We start from the raw sequence: 23885 nt of genomic DNA, 5'->3' as shown, positions 1-23885 counted from the left end.
TATTTTTTAAATCTTTAAATAGATAGATGATCAAAAGTCATGTAAGTAAGTAGGTGGGGTGCTGACAACCGCAAAGAAAGTTCTCATTGTTATATTTTTTTTACTAGTACATTATGTTATATTTAGTTTTACGTTAATTAAACTCTTATAAAGACTAGAGGAATGTAAAAAAATGAACTTTAAGATTTGTAGACAATACTTTTTATTTTTTTTTTTCCAGAATAAAATTCTACATTTCTTCGTTGCCTTCGTTTTCTGTTATGACCACTCCACCTACCTACTTGAAAGTTAATAATGCATTTTAGACTCTCTATATTTATCCAACATTTTTTTCTTGTGCTCATAAAACATATTGTTAAAGTTTGTACGGAAAATTCGAGGGCATCCAGTGTAATTCTTAGCCCACAATGTAATCAAAGAATGACAATTAAAAGCGGATGCAAGCTTTAAATATAAATTAATTGTTGTAGAGAAAACTGAAGACATATAAATTTATAAATTTTGGTATACTTATATCCTATAGACATTTAATTGTGTTTATAATATCCTATGGAACTTTTACATGATTTACGATTCTGCATTGATATTTACCAAGAATGCAATGAAGTATAATTGTACCGTGCTCAGAATATCATAATAGGTAATAAATACCAACATAATAAATCAAATTTAAATGAGATTCTCTTACGATTTTTCTTTTTCTTTGTATTATCGAAACGTATTGTGGAAATCAATATTTATTAAAGTCTTGTAATTTTTAATAGTTATTTTGTAATATTACCCATGCATTAAATTTTAGTTCACAAAAGAATTTTTTATTTTTAATTGTTAACTATTAATATCTATTGATGATCACGATATTTTTGTTAAAAACTCCGAATTGATCATGTAATCTGTCATTATTACCTGATCCGTTTATTTCTCTTTAATTTGCATGAAAACATTTGCATAAGATGAAAAACATGATTTGATATCGAATTCATTAAATTGTATAAATAAAAATATATTATTCGTCATGATCTCAGATTCTCCCGCGATTCTATCTGTCAACAAAAAACGACAGGGGTGAACTAACAAAGTCCTCCTTACGTTTAACTTTATACGATACAAATCTCTTGCTTGTGGAAAGTATCGAGGTTTAACTTGGAACCTGTCTCGCGTTCCGTCACTTTACTATACTCTTCGAGTAGACGATAGCTGAAACTCGTAAAGCGAACCTCTGTGATTTACGTACCACCTTCTAGCTGATATAGCTATCATTTCAGATAGTATCACCGCTGAACGGTGAATTTAGTTTCAAAGTTTTTTTAGTAAATTCGTGATAGGTTAAATAAAGGAAATAGCAAAAAAGAGAAAGGGTAAAAAGAAATTATAGATTCCACGTTACTTTCTTGCGTAATTGATTTTTGAATTTGTGTTTTGTCTTAAAAAACTTGTCTTTTTTAAAATTTCTTGAACTTGATAAATGATTGTTCGTAATAAGTATATATATTTCTTCATAAATATTTTATTTATATATTCGATAAATCAAAAAAATTTATATATCTATGTGTATGTGAGTGTGAAAATAAAATTTTTACATGTTTGAGTACTTACAAGAATAAAGTCTTGATTTAGTCTTTTTTTTTTTTTATTCATATTATGACGGAGACACGAAGTCACATTTCATTCACATTTTGTTTGTATCGTGAGTGTTGTAAAATTGCGAGTTCCATGCGCTAGACAACTTTCGTCGCGTAATATTTCAACATACCTTGAATATCGATATTGCACCGCATTACGCGCATATTACACGATATTACGTTCTTCTTTTCTCTCACCTTAGGAAAATGAAATTCCTACGTTGTAGGATGCGGACGCCTCTATAATTACGAACTCCGACCGGAGTTCTGAGTACGCGTATGCATACATGCAACACGCATACATAAACACACACACACACACACACACACACACACACACACACACACATATAGGTACACACCAATTATACGGGTTGCTGCAAACATTTGCTTAGAATTCAGAATTAGAACACAGTATTGGTAGAAATCACTGACTGTGATAGCGACGGGTTGACACATGGCGCGCTTGACAATAATCGTCTCGATGTGGCCCATTTTCGCTTAAATAATTCTCTTTCATTGTCATTTGTAAGGTATAAGGGGAGATAATTGAAACTTTCACAACTAGAATAATACAGAGATCAATTTAATGTAAAAATGAATAAATGAAATTGCACCACTTTTGACATAAAGGCTTATAATTAACAATAAGAAATTATGAAGAATATTTTTAATTTCTTTACGTTGTAATAAAGTACATTTTCTCCTTTCATATTTATTTTTTTCTGAATTTTATGTAATGTCATAAATTTTTAAATGACAATTTTTAAGAAGCCTTTAAATATTGCGATTTAGGCAACTGGTATCCTAAATCGCACCACAGGTAAATATTACTCTTCCTGGACAAAACAGCACTTTTTCTGCTAGAGACTTTCTTCTCGAGCAAAGATACGTTAGATAAGCACAATTTTATTAATATTGAAGATAAATACTGTAAATTAAATATAATTTTCGTCAATGTTATTATTTCGATAACTTTTCAATGACTTTGCTACATTACGCCAATATTGTTACAATGTATGCTCCGTATGATTATTATATTTGATTTTGTATATATAATCACGATCAAAGCAATAGTGCGATTTAGGAGACTAAAGCATTTTGTAAATCTTTATTTATTTTATTTACAAATAAGAACAGAGTTATTTGAACTTTGTTAATCTAATTTTAATAATATTGTGATTATTACAAATTACGAAAATTTAGATTATTTATTTTACCTTTTTTGTAATTAAGCTACGTAATGTGTTGAAAAATAGCAGCAAAGATACGACTGTTCTATAAATATTAATAAAATTTCTATTGTTCTTAACGTGTTGAGTTCAATGAAGGATGATGATAATGTTATGTAATTCCCAAATAATTTCACAAAGAGTGTACAAGTACGGTGACAGAATTTATATGCGATTTAGGAGCCGGTACGATATCGGCAACCTTACCCTACTATTTTATTTATTTATACTAATTTATAAATTTAATTATCCTTGTAATATATTTATGCATTACAGTTGATAAATTTAAAAAAAGCATTATCAGATGAATTTCATCTATTCTACTTCGTGTTTACTGCATCTTGAAATATATACCATGTAGATCTCATTAACTCAACTAATATTTTAAAAAATATATCAACATTATTTAAAAAAAAAATTGATCTGTGTGAACTCGATTTTTGCTAAATTAAGTTTTTAATTAAAAATGTGTTTAAAAAATTTATAGCGAATTTAATTAGAATCCATTAGTGCGCACTGGTGCATATTAAAGCCGTTACGCACTGATCTAAGTATACAAAATAAAATGCAATTCTCTCGAATGATAAAATGCACATTTTGTCACACAATACAATTATTGAAGATTTTATGGTTTATCTAATTATTGAAGATTTTATCTCGTTGATGTATTTATAAGCACACATCTTTACGTCGATTGTGCACGACTGCTTTAATGTGCACCAGTGCGCACTAGTGCGTCCAATCGAACTCTTTATTAGCAAAAGTCGGGTGCCAGATTCACAAAGATTTAAAAAAAAATGAAATACAATGACAAATATTTAAATGGTGTATTAATTTGCCGATTTATATTTATTTATCGATTGCAAATAAAATATTGTAACGACAAATCGCGAATTTCAGGATTAACAATTTCGAGCAACTAAATTTCATTTTCACGGTACCGAACGACGGGGTCAATCTCATTCAGCTCTGCAGCGGACACGTCGTCGAATTGAAATATTATTGCACGACGGAGCGTACATGTGACACGAGACGATCATTCGCTGCAAAGTGAACACTGGATTTTAATATCCGGCTGGTGATACTGTCCAAGGTGGAGAACATAAAGCGCATTAAGCACGAACGGGAGCTCCCAAACCTGGACAGGCTTGTAAAAACCGGGACATCGGAATAGATAGCCGGGGAGATATCAAGCCCTCCCGAAAGAGTGGCGCACCTGCTGACACGTGTGATTTAGCGACGAGAATGTCTGCACGCGTGCACTCCACTGTGGTAGGCGGAAAAAAAAAGAAGCGAGGCAACAATCGTTAAGGCATTATTTTTCGAGATCCCTGCGCTCGCTTCGCTCCGAACGCATCGCGTACATGCCGCTCTTTATTACGGTTACGATAAATTCCGAGCGTAATCGGATGAGCAAGTTATTAAACGTGCTGATAAATTGCTCGCAGACTACGCCCGTGACATAAATATTTTGCTGACTGTGCGATTAATATTGAACGCGAAATGCCCGATATCGCTACTGTGTGCATATGGGGGCTGCTTTAATGGGCTCTCTGGATCTTCGTAAATCATTGTGATCGATAATGTGATTGATCGTTATTTGGTACTCAATTGCAAGGCCTTATGCGATATTGGATTATTTGATATTGTATAGTTTATCATGGATTATGATGTAACGCGCGATATGAATTATCCGTTCACTGGCTCTTTTAGACAGATTCATTAATTAAAGTTGACAGATGAATGAACTTAATAAGTTATTTCAAATATAATTTGAATCAGTTTTATATACGTTAAAGAATTGAATTTATTTGTGTATCTCGAATTTTAGTAAACTTTGTTATTTAAGAGATCTGATTATGTTAATTTATTCTATCGACACTTGTCTAAAAAATACAATATATGTATAGATTTAAGCAAAGAGCACCATGTGGAATTGATTATCTTAAGCTTTATATAGCTTCGTTTAATCTGGAAAGATAAGCATTTTTTTTCATACTTCTGTGTAAGGTTTGGTAATAAAAACGCGTGGAACACGTTTTCCATCTCAACAAATCGCTTCTGGGAAAGCTAAGTATCGTTACGGAAATAGCTGGCGTACCAGTAGGATCTGGAATAGCACTTCATTTATGTGTGCTCGTGTATCTTTATTTAGCTCCTAAGATAAATAGAAAATTCCGGATTCGCTAAACCACTTTTCTCCCTTTTAAGGAATGTAAGAAATTATTTTTTTGTAGCCGATAATATTACTTTTCAAGTAAAAACGGTTTAATTTTAAACATTTTTCATATATATTATATAAAACAAAGCTCAGTATAATGTCAATGATAAAACGTATAGATAATTTAAAAAATAAGAATTATTTAGTAACAAATCAAGTATATTATAATATTAGGATAAATATAAATATTGTATATGTATGTATAATTTATGTAAATTATATAACATATTATTAAAAATTTGATTTACTAAGAAAAAAAAACTGTTAAAATAATTAATTAAAATTTTCAACTTAATTAAATTTCTTTAGTTCTAGTACCAGTTCATCTCAAGTACGTGAAATATTTGAATTTTAATTTAAACGTTTATATATTTAACTTAATTACATGGATATTTGAATTGAAGAAATTTAATCAAGTTTAAAATTTTCCTCAAGTTAACAACTTTTTCTCAGTGTATGTGTATATATACATATATGTGTATATATACATATATGTATATTGATGAAACAGTGTTAAGTAAAATACAATTTAACGTATTTAATAATTCAGCATTATACACATACATATTTAACAGAGACGTTGTCGATTGTAATTAATTTTATCTTTAACAATGACATGTAATTATCTTCATGAATACACGTCGGACTCTTCTTTGAATAATATGCCGCGGCAAAGGCAAGCACATTAAACGTGCTTTCTCTCGTAACAGATAACCGTCCACTGCCTGGGAGACGAAGCGACGTTACGGAGATGGCTGGTCTACGATCCTCGTCAGAGGGTGCAGGGCTGGAGGTTCGCTTCCTACATGCTGCTGCACTCGAACGCACTTCACCTCGCACTCAACGTGGTCATTCAGCTGGTCCTGGCCACTCCACTCGAGGTGAGCCAATCAAGTAAATTGCGGGGACGTCGTTCAGCTGGCGCGTCGAGACACCGCGTTTAAGGGAACGAGCCCCTCCCCTCGATGACGATCCTTTTTGTTCACAATTAGACCAGATAACGTTCCAATACCATTGAATTAAAATACTCTTTATACAGTAACGCAGTGTATCTATAGAAAAGAGAGAGAATATATATATATATTTTTTTTTATTTTTAGAAGAAAGCTTTTGAAATATAGAGAAGATGATATTATGACCCTTGTATATATAGTAGCTACTCGTAATATCTCTGTTATTAGGTAACGAATTTTAGTAATTATTTATGGAATTATTTGTTTAGTGGTCCGCCATTATGCGGTGGCGCTAATATGCCAATGCACATTTGTTATAAGACATTTTTACTTTAGAGTATTTCGAAATTTTTTCAAAATGTTTTTTAGCGTTGAATTATAGATACTTCCTCATTCTTTTTAAACTTGGGTATATTATCATACGAGTACACTTGTATGATTTTTTTGTTATTTAACATTTTATCACACATTTCAAATTACGCAAAGTTAAACAATTGCATAAGATTTTGTTCATGGTTGCTTCTTAAACGTACTGATAAGATCTCTTTTTCATATTAAAATAGTTATTCGATAAGTTTGTAGATATACTACTAATCTATACTTTACATTACATACAATATATTACATTTTCAGTATACTATATAATATCTAGTATAATATATAATATCTAAATGATAATTGCATATATATATATATATATATATATATATACAATTCTCTTTATTTACAATAAATATATAATTTTATAATAAAAACTGTTTTTTAAATAAAATTAATTTTTTAAATCTATTTAAGTGAGGAGAAAGAATACATAATTTACATTATAATGACTGACACAAAATTCTTTGTAGAAGTTTTCGTATCACTTGTAGTATCAAAGTAAATTTTACATTGTTCTGTTATTTTCTAATAAATGGTAACTTGAGGATTGAGACTCAGGACAATAACTTCACACTCACTCACGTTAACTTAAATCATTTGAAAAAGATAACATTTTTTTTATCTGATTGTGAGATAAAGAAATAATATACATTCTAATAAATATCTATGCGTATATAAAGATAAAATGCAGCCATTTCTTCATCTAGGTTATTCTTTAACTAATTTTATCTTGATAACAGCAAACGCTGCGAATCCGACGTGTAATAAGATTAATTTATGAAAAAAAAATTGATAAAAATCCTTCTGCGTGTGTGGAATGGTAGACAGCATAGAAAACTCGTGATTACAGGTAGAGCAAGGACGATTAGGGGTGGCAACGATCTATCTGGGCGGTGGAGTCTGCGGCGCTCTAGGAGCGTCGCTTCTGCAACCTAGTCTTTACCTGGTCGGTGCTTCGGCAGGTGTTTACGCGTTACTCACGAGTCATCTTGCTCATCTCTACCTGGTAAGCGAGAGGAAAAGTTTCTCAATCTCTAAGAACGGAGCTCAGACGACGTAAACTGACTTCTCAACGACCTCTCTTTGCTCCCTGAAAGTCCGATATGCAACGTTGCATATCGTAGCGACAAAGAGGGACGGAAAAAAAAGGGGAAAGATTGTAAAAGATGCTGTACTAAAATGCGCTGTCGAGTCGCGCAGGAATGTTCCGCTCGAAGTACTCTCATGAAAGAATCTTATTTAGTGAGTAACGGACTCTTTATGCGGAAAGTGGCTGTAATAAAAAATCCTGGGAAGTCGAACACAGTTTCGTCGTATTATCTTTGCATGATGATTGAATTCATGTATTTTTTTTCAATTATATTAAATTTTTAAAAGATGTATGAGAAGGTACAGCTCTATTTTTCTATTGACGTACGAGACTAAAGTAACGTTAAATTCAGATTTGGTTTCGCGACGTAACGCGTAATTGAGCCTTTTCGTTTGCACCTCGAGCCTTCGTAGGAGGAATGGCCGATCGAATAGCCGTCCCCGTGCATCGTCTTGTTTCTCATTCATTGCAGTGTCACGGCGAACTGCGCTACGCCGGCTGGCGTCTCGGGGCCGTGCTGCTGCTGGCCGGTGCGGACGTCGCGTCGCTGCCCATCCCGGCGTTGCTCGGATGCGGCCGAGTCGGTTGGGCGGCGCACGTCGCGGGCGCGCTGGCGGGTCCGCTTCTGGGTCTGGCCGTGTTCCCGAATCAGAGCAAGAAGGACGCCCGGGGCCGCAGGTTCGTGCGGTACGTACGGCTGCTCTCGGCCGTGAGCGTGATGCTGCTGATCGTCGGCGCCATCCTCGGCAACGTCTACCTGATCGCCCTGCCGCAGCTCAGGAAGCCGTCCTGACAGAGGATCGAGATGCTCGTCAAGCTCTGCAGGCGGTCCTTCCTGATCGTGAAGATCCGGGAGGCCGCCGAGAGCGTGTTCGAGTAGGCTCGTGCGAACTCACGGGATCCGAGCGATCGATCCCGTAACTGCCAGTGAACTTTTCCACTCCTCACCTCTCAGATCTCACGTGAATCTCGTGCAAATCAGTCTCATCATCCATTAGACACGAATTACGCTGAAACGACACGCGATTGCGACTTTAGGGAGTCCGTACGAAAATTTTAACATTTCACTCCAGGGTGGGATCGTGTGATCGGTACACTGAGACGCTTGTGAAGGAACTTGAGCGAGTGTTACGCTCAGCGAGTCGATAGGACGAAACACCAAAGATCGACGGCTCGTCGAACTTGTTCGTGCTACTCGCTGCCATTAGAATTTCTAGGATGTCGAGGATTCATTAGACGGACTATGCGGTTGAGGAGGTTACTCTTCGCGCCTGATACTTTGATAAATTTGATATTACGAACATTCGTGAACGTTGCGATTTTTTCTACGGACAGATAAGACGTTTAAAACTGCCGGCTATAAGCGCCTGATAGGATCGGGTTGCAGCATTTACAACATAACAACACAATTCGCAATAATTTTTCGTTATATCGATCTCGGTACGTGGACGAAATGTGTGAAATGTATAAAAATAAGAAAAATCTCTCCCGTAGCAAGGGTAACGAGGATGAAGGGACATGCGTTGGCGGTGTACGTAAGTCTATCCAGCGGTGGCAAACGATTAATGTAGGATGCGAGAAGTAATTTATTGAAATAAATGGAAAAGAGGAGGACGATATTGTTATGGCTCGCGTGGTCGGAATCGCGATTTCGAGTACGTTGAAGCTAGTACGTCGCAACGTTGAGGAAGTTGACAATGAGACATTTTCATTCTTTTACTTATTCATATTAACAATTTAGCGTGTACGAGATGTATAAGAAGATGTATAAAATAAAGCGATCATATTACTAACGTAAACGTGTTATGATATAACGAAAATTTTAATAATGGCAAGATAAATGTATCGATCGTTAATAAACCAAAGTTTAACAACGCGCGACTGATCTCGAGCTGCGAAATTGTAAACTCTCCGTACAAACTAATTCGCTGTCGTAGAAATAACATCGTAATCCCGAATCATCTTTTGACGTTATCAACTAATTGTAGAGCGAGATGGTAACGGAATTAGGAGTCCAAATTGAATTCCTTCACTTCCGTTGAGCCGGAGTCCTGCCATGTTTTCCGATAAGTGTGCAAGAGAAAAGATCTTTTATAGCATAATCATAACGCAAAGATAATCGCGTTTCTATTTACGAAGCTGTAAGTCTTGCGAAATAATTATAGGGTAGCGTAGCATCTTTAATCACGATGTGCAGTGTTTGTTAAGAGAGTTCGTGTGCGTATGGATTTGGAGGCGTTCATCAATTTTCGACCGTGTTGTTTCTCTCCGCTTCAATTCATCATAGCCAACGATCGACGCCACGCATCGAACGGTAACATAAATTATCGTTATTACAGCTTAAATTAATAGCTCGGTTAAACTTATGCTTGCCGGAATTCTCTGATAAACCATTAGACGAAGCTAAAGAGGATAAAGGGGAAGGGGGAGGGGAGGAGGAATAACGATCGTGGCCCGCTTCACGAAATTGCTGTTTAAGCGATTTAATCGATAGCTTTTACTTAATTTGAGTATACCTCTAGTCGCTTTTGAAGTTTGTTAACATTTGAGGATCATTAAGAAAATTGCCGGTGACGCGCGGTCAGAGAAATATTAGTGCCGAAATAAATGATAATTGCGCGTAATTACACGCAAGCACGTAACGATATAGAGCGTAATGCCATATGCGAGAAAAAGTAATGTGTTCTCCCGGACAGTTAATCGTATACTCGTATACCTACTTGTTTATTATCAGTGTTACATGAGACGAACTGGCTGTGATTATGTTAGTGTTATCGTCGACATGATTACACATTACTAAAAATCTTGTAAATATAAATTATTGAATATAAATATATGATTACACACACACGTGCACACGTACTGTGATTTCGCCGCGAGAGTATACATACATAGTGAGACCCCGTTATCTTCATTATACATATATCGAAACAATCGACTGCCTGCAATAAAATTTGAGCGAATCGCATGACATTTTACAAAATTCGCACAACCTCGATTCCATCATCTATATATTATGCTCCTCTCAATATTCACATTATTAACTGTTCCCATTCAATATCTGTCATTCTGTAGAATATCGAGGGCATGATATTTTGAAGATTAGAGTTAATTAGGTTTGTAATTAACTCTTCGCATTAATTTTGATTGAATAAGCAGCCTCTTTTATTGGAGATTCATTTTCCCAAACAATTTCTACGATGTACATTCATTACATTAGTTTAATAATATGATTGTTACTTATTTATTTTATATTTTACGTGTTAAAATAATTTCCATGAAGTTTTTACGATGTTGTTAGAAATGATGTTTTCGCTGGAAAAACTAAAAGAAATTGTGTTTTATTAAATAGGTTTGATTAAAAATACAGAGTAATTGAGCAGCTTTGTGAAAATTAATTTTATCGGAAAAATATAAATGCCTCATATTCCGATATTTTCTACGGAAAAAAGAGGAGTAAGAAAAAAAAACCAAGCGCAAGAAAATAAAGGTAAGATAATGTAAAAGTTTATTACAACGAATATAATATATATATGTATAGTACAAGCCTCTGTGTACGGCATTTAAAGCAAAGCCAATTTTCAAGCTTGAAGTCAATAATATATTATCGACAAACGTAACTAATGAGTTTCTTTTTCAAAAATGCAAGTTTTTATTATTTGCGAAAATTTAATAAGATTATTTTTTATCATGAAAGCCTTATTTATCGCTAATTTTAATGGATCGTGTTTTTACGCTCTAATGAATATATAAGACATTGAAAGAAATATTAAAAGTTTCGAGAACATCTCGACGCTTAAAAAAATATAACGTATAAAAGTGAAAACATTCAGAAGATTTAATAATACAACGTTTTATAAATCACAACAAAGCATTCTTATAACTCTCGATACAGTATATCAGTTACAGCAGAATACGGATGCAAATATCTATATGTGTCTCGTAATGTTATACTTATTAGTTTTAATTTACCCTTAATTAATGGCAGCGCCGATTCAAAAAATAATGCTGAAAATGATGAGTAATATTTATTGAATCGACGTCATGATCTGTGTAAAATTATTTTAGCATCATTGATAACAATATTCATTGCTGACTGATCTTGGATCGCGCCTGCATGCATTGTATACATGTGTAATGATAAGATATAACAAGATATCTTAATTATATTGATTTATTAGATTCCAGTTTGAATCAGTGATGCTACTGAGATCGTTATAATAACTTAAGAGCTAGTATAAAGCACTATCATTCATGATATAACATTTACAGAAAATTGACAAAATTATGAAAAAAATCTCCATAACTAAGTTCTTCCAGTGTCAAATAACTTTTCCAATCAGAATTGAATAATCGATTTGTGTGATAAAAAAGCAGAAGATTATTCAACACTCGAAGAGATTCGGCTTATGCAGATTATTTCTCTTTCGTCAAACTTTTAATTTTTTATAAATGTTCACAAATCACAAACAATGGCTGGCTCACATGCGCCACAAATCTAATTTGTCTGCAAAAGGTGTAGAATTTAGCGGGACGATTTAAATTTTGTAAGAGCGTCTTCGCGCCGAATGATTACTCTCTCTCTTTTTCTTCCCTCTCCTTTCTTTGCTGCCATAGTATTCCAACCTGATATCTTTTGCATTCGGTCTGGAGAGATAAATTACGAAGATAAATCAAAACGGCACCCCCGTCTCCACCCCGCCAGTATATAGACGGATAATTCCCATTAAAGAGGAAAGGCGGTCGTGGCGAGCGAATACCGCGCTAACTTCCGCCTTCATCCACTTATCCTTCGAGGCACGGAAGGACTATTCCTCACAATTACAATCCTGATCGATCCTGCCAGGACGTGGATTCTCCTAAGGCCCGCGTTTATGACCACCGCGCGACGCGACGTCCTGGGAATAATGCTCGCCGATACAGAAAGAGAGAGAGAGAGAGAGAGAGAGAGAGAACGAAGCAGGCACGAAAGAAATTAGAAGGAGAAATCTGAAAATCCCGGGATAAGACGAGAGATGACAACCGCGGCAAACTATAGAACGAGTTATACAAGCGAAAGCTCTAATCGAAAGAAAAGGTCAATTACGTGCGGATATTCGCAGAAAAAGCGAAAGAACGTCAAACTGCCATTAATCTTTAATTGACAAAAAAACCGCTGCAAATATTAGTGGAGTATTCTTTTCTACAATATGTAATCTACTTTTTACAACCTCTCGAACACGAGGAAAAACGATCGGAAAAACTGAGGACTACTGAGAATTTCTGAATCGCGACTTTTACTTTTTTCTTTTATAAATTTTAAAAGATTCTTTAGATAATTTATCATTCTTCAGACATTTTGTTCCGAAGCCGAGGGATATTCACGAAGAAAATTGATCTGTGAGGCATCCAAACAATTAAGGATCCGACGCCTAAGTTTCGTCGGTTTACATAAATCCGCTTGTGACGCAACCGCATTTGAGACGAAAACTTAGAGAGACACTCCGTAATGATGCGACCAACGCGGTACAACCCGGCGCGGATATTACACCCAGTTAGAGTAATCTGACCACGAACCTCGGTGTCTCGTTATCGAGGGTCATCGAGACTGAGTCTATCGGTTCTGCCTGGATAATTACGTGGTCCAAGTTGTCCGAAGTTCTGGCCGAAGATTCATCGCTCTGCCAAGATGTCTTGGCGATATAACAACAAGGCCGTCTTGTTAGTTTCAGAGATTCGTAGTTTCAGACAGCATCTGACTATATCAATAGTGAATCGATTTGTGTATGGTCAGAGTAAATTCAAACATCCAAAATTATATAAGCTAAACAGGTAATAAAAAGTTTTTTTTACACGTTTTCTGTGGAATTCGACGGATTTCTACGAAATTTAAAGGTATAAAGATAAATGCTAGAGTAATCATATTTCTACTTCATCGTGATAAAGCCGTTGGTCATTTAATTCGGTAAAATTCACAATAAAAAAATCTTAGACTTAAAAATTTTCAAACTTTACAATCTTCGTAAAGTCCCATTATGAAGTTATTTAAATCAGAATATCGTTTCCATATTTTAATCTAATTTTATATAGATGTTCCTTTTTTTCTCTTTTTTTTGTGCAGATAATTCCGAGATTTTATAATTATTTAGATCGAAAAACATTGTAGAGTTTTTTTATTGTTACTATAAACTTTGTAAAATTTAAAATTAAACAGGAGGTAAATTTAAAAAAAAATACGATCGTATTATCACTGCAGTGCCAGGGAAAAATTGAAATAGGTTTAATAAAAATATTTATTTAAAGGTGATATCGATAAAAAAATACTATTTGAAATAAGCGTTTTGTACATATAAAAGAAATATTGTTTAATATTTATATTTACGTTTATTTGAAATGAAATGTTTATCTTACATCTCGATATATTATAGATAATTTTCTTTTATTTTCTATTTATTAAAAGTACAAAACAAAAAAAAATTGTAAGACTAAAATGAAATATCATTTAATTCATGGATATACACAACATGTAACTCATTTTTCTATAAACATGTTACAAAATAAATTTTCTTCTTATTGATTATTTACTTCGGCTGCGTTTCAATATACAAGTACTAAAAATGTATAGTTTATTTTACGTATACTATAAATTTTTAGTACTGGCAGTGTGAATTTTGGAACGCAATCTTGATAATCAATAATAAGTGAATTTATTATTTTAGTCATATTAATGTCGATTATTTTAGTTTTATAGCCGGTAATTATAACCCGTTCTTAAAACAAGTCTCTTTCAAAATCGTCTTAAGTATATTCTTAAGAACGCTAATATATATTTGGTTCATAACATCTTGAGATTATATTTAAAACGATTTGAAATATAAAAACAGGCTATAAATTTATTATTTTCTATCTTGTACTTTTAATAAATAGAAAATAGAGAAAACTTATTTATCCAAGATATGTCGAAATATGAAACAGATACCTTTTTATTTCAAATAAATATGAATTAAACACTATTTGCATTTTTTATATTATATTACACAAAATACTTATTTTAATTTGTATTGTTTATAAATCTTTTAAATAAATATTTGTCTATTATTATCTTCTACTTCAAGTAATTATTTTTCCCGGCACTGCTAAATTGCAAGCAACGTTTTATCCCTTTTCAAAAATATTTCACACAACATGTAAGCACTTTCAATGTGGTCGACGGAACACTCTTATTTTATCAGACTTCGAGCATTCGCGAGACGTTTTTCTTTTTTTACAGCGACATCGAATTGATTATCCGATTAACATTTCAATTGTTCGCATCGGACACCGATTTCCGTGCACCTGCATTCTTCACAGGGACTCGAGAGCTCCGTGATAATTCTACCGACGCGATACATTCGCCCATATATATTGCAACCCGCCAGCTTCAGCAAACTGCCCACGGACATTGGTATCTCATTGTCGAGAACCTTCGAGGATGTCTCGACAGTTTCCGTCTTCTCGGTTAACCTTTCCGTACTCGTCGATGACGCGAGGAGAATTTCCTGATCCTCCTCTCGTACACTGCTAATGGAGGAAACGTTCGGTCTCTTCGTGGTTTCGGCCAGCTTGTTGCTCGAACTGGTGGTGTTCGAGGAAAACAGCAGCTTAAGGACACTGTCCAAAGAAAAGATAGTGGCGTCTTCAGCGTCCTCGGTGGTCTTTCCATCTTCACTTGGAAAATTATCCGTTTCAGTACGATTGTCGTATCTCGTCGTGTTACGATTGTCCTCTTCGCCGTTGAAGTTTCTATCGAGATCGTCGGTCCCGGATACGTTTCCCTTCGTGAACTTCTGCTCCGTAGTATTGCTCTGATGGAAATCGTACTTCGAACTGTCGGTCGTGCGATTTAACTTGGTCAATGCTGTTCCGTCGTAATCGAAGACGTCTGCCTCAGGATTTTCGGAGGGCTCGCGATCCAGGATCTGATCCTTGGAATCGTACGTTAGCGAGACGGTATCTGTCGAAGCTGCCTCACGGTTCACTCCGTACTTCATCTTCGCTAGGAAAGAGGAGTCGATCGTTTCCTCGCCGTAATCGAAGGGCGGTTGTATAAGCGGCACCTGTTCCATAAAGTCAAAGTTGGACGGGTGTTGTAATTGATTGCCCACCAAGCCTTGCGCCGAAGTCTTCGAAGCCGTCACGGACGTCGTCGACCTGGGCGTTGTGATGACGCGTTCAACCAGATATGGGATCATGTCTTCGATCAGCGAAGGTAAGTCGGGGGCTGGTTCGGTTTTGATGACGTCGCGGAACGGATCCGGGGACACTGTGGGTTGTCGTTGAGAAGGTGCCGTGGCGTCGGCCCGGTCGAGCACTACCGTTGGCGATTCATCAGCCTCGACTGTAACATAAGCGGATAAAAACATTATAAAAAATTTAAAAAAAAATGGTCTCGAGTCTAAATAACATTTCTGATAAAATCTTATTGATATCGTATACAATATATTTGTACGATATAAAATATACCGCAAACGATTTTTCCGCAACATTTCTCCTCAGAATTGATTCTGCGACAACCAATTTTTAACGGCGGACACTTTTCCGAGGAGCAGACGACTTCTCCGTAATAACACATGCAGATTATGCAAAAAGCGGCGCGTGGCAAGATCTCACCGTGGCGATACTCCATATCTTCAAAGTGACATTTATTGGATAAATCTAGTTCGATAAAACAAACCAATTAATGACTTATAGTTCTATTGCTATTTGATTTATTAAATTTTTAATAGATAAACAATTAATTAAAAATACCATTATTCTTTTGATGTAGATTCGTAATTTGTGGCACTACAGTAACTCCAGTACCGATCTCTAGATTTAAGTCTGTGGAGCGGTAAGGTACATCGAAGTATGGCGGCTCTCTAGGTACAAAACCACCTACCAACAAAGATCTGTTGCTTATTATTTAGTTAGAAAATACTGCGAATGACAGGATTTTTATTAAAATTGATTAATCATATTAAAGTAGCGAAACAACGATATAGAATCTGATTTTTTATCCAATTACACGATTCAAACTATTTTAAAAATACTAATACCTACATCCTAGAAGAAACATAAAAATATAAGAAAAGAAATTAAAAATTGCTTTCAAGTACATATATTTAGCTTGCCTTTAGGGAATATTTTATTTGCATATTTTTTTGTCTAGACTATTCATTTGAATTTCTTATAAAGAGTCATAAAATACCTTCAGTTTCTACGGGTGGGCTAAATCGGTTCTCCTGTGTTGCAATATCATAGAAGCCGGAAGTATCGGTCGGTTGTAGTTCAGGGGGCACTACAACTGAACCAGGAGGATATCTAGCCTCAGACGAGGGTACATCCTTATCTTTCACCAACGCATCTGCCGCCACAAATGGTATTATCCTACAATAGCAAAATTTACTTTTCCTGTATGTGATAGACATAGCTACAAAAGAACTTCAGTAATATTAGATGTACAAATTTAATTTGGTACCTTTTTTCGTAAAACTCAGTTTTCATAAAACTCACAAAAAATCAAATAGAATTTTAATGTTTGAAATACTTTTCATTATTTGTTATAACTGTTCCATTTATCGAGTAGTTAACGAATACTCTTGCAGAAAAAGTTGGCGGTTTTGAGTCAACAACATTTCCAAAAGACCTCTTTCTATTTTTAAAAATGTATTAACAAAAATGTTGGGACTGGGACAGGTGGTCGTCCGACGGAACTAAATTTGGGGAAAAATCCACATGAAAGAGAATTTCTAATCTAAAGCATAAATGACATCTTTCATCTTTTTTTGCGGCATGTGGCCAAATATTGCCGAGTTGCAAAATAAAATCTCTATTCCGAAAACTTTGATACTACTTCTTGCACGTTTTATGAGCATCGCAGAACCAACACAGAATAAATATTTGTCCAGAATAAAACAAATAATTTCAGTGCAACTTCAACAGCATAATTTTTTTAATAAAATGCGAAAAAATGCAGTGTCACAAATGCTGTTTTTCAGACGCTCATCGTATTCTTTGCTGATGTCTGCAATTATATCCCCTGCTTCGTTAAGGTGTATAATGTTTTGAAAACGTGAAGATCCACATTTATAACCGCAAAAAGAAAAAAAATATTTAATTTAAAAATAGAGTTATAAAACCAAAGGCAGCGAATCAGTAAAGGTACACTTAACAGTTTTAATTAACTTTTAAATTAATAGTCAAATATATTTATATACATATATACACACAAAAGAAATTAATAGAATTTCAAGAAATAAAATTAGTTCCTCGAAGAATTACTTATCTTCCTTTTAATTATAATTGTGTACAAAAGTGTGTGTGTGTGTTTTAGATAAATTTTGTGTGAAAATGATACAATGTAAAAAAGCGCTGTACTTTTTCTGCCGTTAAAAATATAACCGACGTAAATCGGTATCAATCAGTTGTTTTCGACAAACGATTTCAATTTAATTCGCGGCAGTATTCCCGGCCAACAAAACTCGCAAAAAAGCGGTTCCGTTATAAGCGTGAAAAATTGATTGCACATCGTGTCGGCTAATAAAAAGAAATAAAACGCGCTATATCGATTACATCGACTGCGCAACGTTGCACCTGCTGGGTACTTTCATGCATTCTAAAAATATTGCAATTATGAAATTTGTAAAAAAAAAGACGATTATATACCCTTCACGCATTTCCCGCGAGCGGAGGTTGTCCAGTGTCAAATCACGAGAATAGAAGATGATGGATCGAGATATGATAATAGTCACCTAACGTTCGGCAGCGACGGCGGCAGAAGTCGTTCGCCATAGTCGTAGTCATAATCCTCGCCTTTTTCTCGATGAGTGATGTTCAGGATGGCCTCAATGTCGGGCGGAATGGACCTAATTGGATTTATCGTGACACCTTGTATATGACCCACCGAGACATTCGTCTTGACTGTCACGTTCATCACGAGGATGTCGTCCGGCATGAGTATCGTCGACGATGGACTGGTGACTGGTCTCTTACCGATCGTCTCCATTCTCTATATCACACACCCGTGTTTAATCATAACGCACTTGCTTCTTTTTATAAGCTTTCAGCAACTATACGTATTTTATATTTAACAAATATATGCGAATACAAGCAAAAAAAAAGTAAGTAATCAGATTTGCCATCAAATTCGTTAATCTGTAAGATTTTGTTTTCAGATCGTTTTAAAAAATAAAAAATTTTAAATCCAAATTTTTAAAAGTTATAAAATTAACTCTAAAAATAGTTTTTACATGCAAGTCTTTGTTTTTGCAAAGTAAGTTAAATCTATCAAAATTTGCATTATTTCTTGATTTTAAAAGAAAAGACATCTCTCATTATCATTATCTCTTTATTCATAATCTTGTTTCTTCATTAACAAAAGGATATTTTATAAAAAAAGTACAAGATAATATTTTGTCATAATTTTGGAAATTTTTATCGTAATCAAAAATATTCAATGCCGAAATAATATTTTTTTAGTATAAAACTATGTTTTCTATATGATTCGAATTTACGAAACTTTGTGATTGTTTCTTACCAACTTTAGGGAACTATCTCATTGGCATCTATTATTTTTGCATGAAAATTCAAATTATTATTCCTCTTTTCGTTACCTTAATGAGTGTAGAGTTCTCGGAAAATTTCTCGCCGGGAATGAACGTTTCCCCGGCATTCGTCGAAACTGTGAAAGGATGCATCGTAGCTTTATTTTTCTCATTTATATCCGCTTTCTCCTCTACCGTTGTCCCTCTCTCCGTAGCCTCGTCTTTATTCCGCTCCTCGTTTTCGCTCGCGTTTTTGTTTTCATCCCCGCCGGCACCCTCGTTTTCATCATTTCCATTATCGAGCATTAATTCGGAAAGCACCGTCGTCCATTCTGACAACGAGATCGTCGAGCCATCCGTGCCGGATGGATCCTCCGTCGTTATGAGCGTCGAGTCCGTGAACGTGTTCGTTAAGCACATCGTGCAGGAACCAGTAATGGAATCAGCGTCTTTGGTGGACGCCAGTGTCGACTCGAATGATACTGTCGATTCAGTGTTACTCGATAACTGACGAACAAATAATCGTTATACGGATTGGTTTATGATCTCATTTATGCTTTCGCGAACTGAAGAAAGCAGTAACGCATTAAAATGATAAAAAATTGCACTCCGACGAATTGTAATGTTTTTATTGAGACTAACAGGAAAAAAATATCCCATTTAATGTTTGTTTCGTTTATATTATTTATAATTATTTAAAAAATAAGGTAACTGGACCTATTATATGGTCTGCTTAGGGTTTGCAATATTTTTCTATTTTTCCTATAACTTTCCCATGAAATATAAGAAACATAATGAAGAAAATTCTACTTTAGAGTAGACTTCACTGTCAATAATAGAATACACAAACTGAGCAGTCAACTGTTGCCATCAAGTCACATTAACAGCTTGTACAATATATTAGCGTTATGTAATTCGTCATGCAACTACTTAGAAACAGTAAATAGTCCATATTGGGTACTAAACTGTATAGGGTGCACTTACCTTATTTATATACACTTACCTTATTTATATACACGTTAAAGCATATCAATAATTCAAATTAGATTTTTATATGAGTTAGCTAATTATTTATCTACTGCATGTAATTTATGAAGTCTATTACGTACACAGAAAAAAATTTAGTATCTAGTCAACAATCTTTGTTTCATATATAAGCAAGAATATAAAATCTTCTTGGAAGAATTTATAATCTTAAACAGACATAATTTGCTTACATCACGAAAATTTTTCTCTTCATGTAAGCAAATCGTGTCTGTTTAAGATTATAAATTGTTCGAAGAAGATTAATATTTTTGCTTATATATGAAACAATGATTGTTGATTTGATATTAATTTTTTTTTCTGTGTATGAATTAAAAAAAATACGATAAATAAGAATTTACTTGTTTGTGCCACTTATTCAAAAATTTTTAACGAGCTGTAATTTTTATAGATAGATAGACCGTGAAGGTTTATGTGAATTATCATATATATATATTAGCACCTCAGTCGCTGAAGTTGCGGCAGTCGTCACTTCCAAGGTCGATTTATAGTCTACCGTCCCTATCAAGATTTCATTGTCCATGATGTCGGTCTCCATGGTCGAGGGCCAAGCGGTCGAGTAGGTGGCGACAGATGAGTCCTCCTCGAGATCGATCGTGCTGGTGCTAATCCGTTCCTCAACCACTCTGTGACCTCGTCCTTCGACGGGCGGATTCGTAGATTGATCAATCGCAGGCTGAACAATTAATGACAGGCTCGCGTACCGTAAATAGATTAGGATCTCTTAACAGAAGGATCTCTGTTTCTTATAAACTCTCTATACACATGCGTTTCAAAACCTACTTGTATTTTCAATCGACCGAGTCAATTTAATGCTTTTTGCCTAGTTTAATCGGGCATCTCGAGTTCAATTGAATACTTAATTTTTTCGATATTGGAACACTATATATACATTGGCAATGCAAATAGACGCATTACAAATCATTCAATTAAAAATCTTTAGAAACACGCATATTAAGCTTGAATTTATATAAGTGTGCGATAAAATTTTATAATAATATGTAATTTTAATTTATATATTTTAATAAATGTTGAACACCTCTGAATAAACTTTGTTTTTTTTGTTTTTTTTTTATATATAGAAAGATTAATTTAATAAATCAAGATAGAGGCACAAAAATTTTTAAATGTTAAAAAATATAAATTTCGTGAACAATTTTTACAAGTTTGTTATACAAGCAGAATTATAAAATGTTCTCTTGGAAATTGGAACAGTGAGATCCGGTGATCTCTTTAGTATTGACTCGCGATTGACGTGCTCGTTCAAGAATCCAAGTTTGTGACGAACCCTCGGAATCCACCGCCGTTGTTTCCATTGTCTGAGTAGATTCCCGTGTATCTCGCGAGATTCGAATTCTCCATAAGTGGTATTCTGTACTAAAACGACGCTACCCATTAATAATAACTCAACACATCCATAATAGATATGTCGTCGCCCGATCGGAAACTCGTATCGTGCTACGTGTTCAATAAGGTATGCTTCATTCCAAATTCCTGAACTAAGTCGAATGTCTAACGCGTTTATAATCAATGTTTCGGGTAGATTTCATTGATTAAATTCCGCCGACTACATAAATCACCTCCCCTTAACTTCTCTCGATCCCATGAGCATGTTCCTACTATTTGGTAACTTTGGGATTTAGGATAGTAAGCTTATTTAGAGCAGTTAGAACTATTTAGCGGAACTCGCCCAAAAAGTCGACGCGATAATTTATGTTTCTACAAGTGAAGAATAAAAGAAGATGAGCAAACGTACGAAAAAGTTAGTCTCCTTGCGGAACTTGGCGTAGTCCTTGCTGACGAAGGCGTAGGATGCGTAGTTTTGGGTGGCCTTTACTTCAATGCTGCCACCTTGAATGTTTAATTTTTCCTTTTAATCCTTTAAATCTTATTTAAGAAAAATATTTCTGTAATATGCGTATACTGAGAGAAAAATTTGTTTTACGAAAGAAATAGATTTTCTTATAACCATATATTTTGATGCAAATATTTGTTTGTTTTATTTAAGTAAATATTTATTTTTAAGTATAAATCGACATATTTTCTTAAGTACATAATTCTGTACTTTTACATTTTTCACATTAATAATAATAATTTTATAAATTGTTTTCTTAAAAAATCTGATCATCTTGAATATAAAAATAGCAATCTATTTTTCCTAGAACCGCAAGGAAAAATTACTCGATTAAAAAGTATTTCTTCATTTTATTTACATAAACATTTTAATTAAGAAATTTTTAACTTGAATGGAAGTAAATAAGCTATTAGGACACTGAGTAAATAATTTCTTTTTATGTTAAGTACAATAAAATTTTTTGTTTTTAGATATTGTTTTTCTCTCAGCGTATGTATGAGTAATAATTAAGCTCGCGAAAAAGCGTGTTCTTTTTACAACAAATTTGATCCGGCTTGTGTTTCCCTCATCGAAAGACGTGTCTGCGTTAATCAAGCATATTAATTATAATAAACGAATTATATATAAAATATAAATTTTAATTATAAGTAAAAAATCGTAGATGTTAAATTTATATCAAAGTATATTCTTGCACATTAATTGCATTATCGCGAAGAATTTTAATTAGTAACGAATCTATATAATTAATGTGCTACGTGGCTAGTAAATTCAATTTTTTTTCGCTGAATTTAAATGATACAATATTTCGTTTCCAATTAATCTCTCTTCATTATTGAAGTTTGAAAAATACAGAAATTATACATTAAAGGGGATTAACCCAGCAAATTCTGAATAGATATTTCATATTGATCAAATTAATAATAACTAAGAATACAGGGAGCATGTCTGAGCGACTCGTGTGTATGTGTGTATGTATGTGTATCTTGAAAACAAAATATTCATCAAAATGGTACACAATCGAACCATGTTTCTTTTTTATTTTACTATAACGGAAATGTCTGCAACGTTTTTTAATGGATTAAAAAAAAAGTGCTTTTAAGTTGATGTTTTGCAGGTGATTGGCCGATTTTCATTCGGCAGATATATATTTCTATCTGCCGAATATTAATATCGATGGCTATTAAAATATCGATGGCTCGCAAAGCTGACATATTGACTATATCGAATCAACGTTCTCGCGCGGAAATTAAATCCCCCTTTAATTCGCAGACGTTTCTCGCGTCCAAGAATCGGTGTGTTTAATTCGCTTATGCGCGGGAGCCAGACCGAAATATTTTATTTTCCTTTTGCGAGCGCGCGGGGACGCCGAATGAAATATTTCCAAACTCGAAAACGAGACGCTGTTTTGTTGACGTTGGCATTCGTTATTCTCGCGCATCGGCATACATCAAATAAATATTTTCGCTTTCAGTAAAATATTTTTCACCGAACCTTAACCGAGCGAGACTCAATTCAGCGATCTGTTACCATAGTCACGTATGCACCGGAAAAACTAATATTTCGAAAATATGCGTGTAAAAGAAAAAGAGTTTGGTTTCTTATTGAATAAAAGCCGATTATTTCTAAAAATAAACAGCACATATGAAAAATCTGAAGGCTCGAGGATCAAGTTAAAGAATTAAATTCATGCAAGTTCCAAAATTCGCGTAATAGAGATACACGCAAGTGAAACATCCCGGAGTTCGGGAATATAATGAGAACGCACGCATCGGGGGAAAAAAAATGGTTTTCATTTTAATTAAATGATTTTTTAACTACGAAAAAAAGTAAGTTTGTACTTACTTTTTTTTTATTTGTTACATTGTATATTTCTCGTGAAAAATCTGCTACCAGAATATTACAGAAAGCATCACGACGTTAATAGTCTCGTATTTCGATGTTTTCCAG

The 23885-nt window shown here is 34.3% G+C and overlaps 2 protein-coding genes across 6 annotated transcripts in view; one reads left to right on the top strand and one right to left on the bottom strand.

Annotated features, from left to right (window-relative positions):
* LOC105201221 (protein rhomboid) overlaps nucleotides 1–11119 on the top strand; it is a 175398-nt gene extending 164279 nt beyond the window's left edge. For all 5 annotated transcript variants that reach the window (XM_039456848.1, XM_039456856.1, XM_026132891.2 and 2 more), the window contains 3 exons: nucleotides 5786–5956; nucleotides 7260–7415; nucleotides 7972–11119. In XM_039456848.1, coding sequence (XP_039312782.1) covers nucleotides 5786–5956; nucleotides 7260–7415; nucleotides 7972–8292 — 648 coding nt within the window. In that variant the 3' untranslated portion in view covers nucleotides 8293–11119. The remainder of the gene's footprint in view (nucleotides 1–5785; nucleotides 5957–7259; nucleotides 7416–7971) is intronic.
* A 197-nt stretch (nucleotides 11120–11316) lies between these two features.
* The window catches only part of LOC105201222, a 52412-nt gene continuing 39843 nt past the window's right edge, over nucleotides 11317–23885 (bottom strand). The window contains exons 7-14 of the mRNA XM_026132880.2: nucleotides 21840–21934; nucleotides 20526–20759; nucleotides 19109–19546; nucleotides 18248–18504; nucleotides 16705–16883; nucleotides 16266–16391; nucleotides 15981–16172; nucleotides 11317–15855 (exon numbers count right to left, since the gene is read on the bottom strand). Coding sequence (XP_025988665.2) covers nucleotides 14771–15855; nucleotides 15981–16172; nucleotides 16266–16391; nucleotides 16705–16883; nucleotides 18248–18504; nucleotides 19109–19546; nucleotides 20526–20759; nucleotides 21840–21934 — 2606 coding nt within the window. The 3' untranslated portion in view covers nucleotides 11317–14770. The remainder of the gene's footprint in view (nucleotides 15856–15980; nucleotides 16173–16265; nucleotides 16392–16704; nucleotides 16884–18247; nucleotides 18505–19108; nucleotides 19547–20525; nucleotides 20760–21839; nucleotides 21935–23885) is intronic.

The sequence above is a fragment of the Solenopsis invicta genome, chromosome 1 (assembly GCF_016802725.1).
Source record: "Solenopsis invicta isolate M01_SB chromosome 1, UNIL_Sinv_3.0, whole genome shotgun sequence".
Lineage (NCBI taxonomy): Eukaryota > Metazoa > Arthropoda > Insecta > Hymenoptera > Formicidae > Solenopsis > Solenopsis invicta.
Note: the sequence above shows the minus strand (reverse complement) of the source record. Positions and strands in the feature narration are given on the sequence as shown.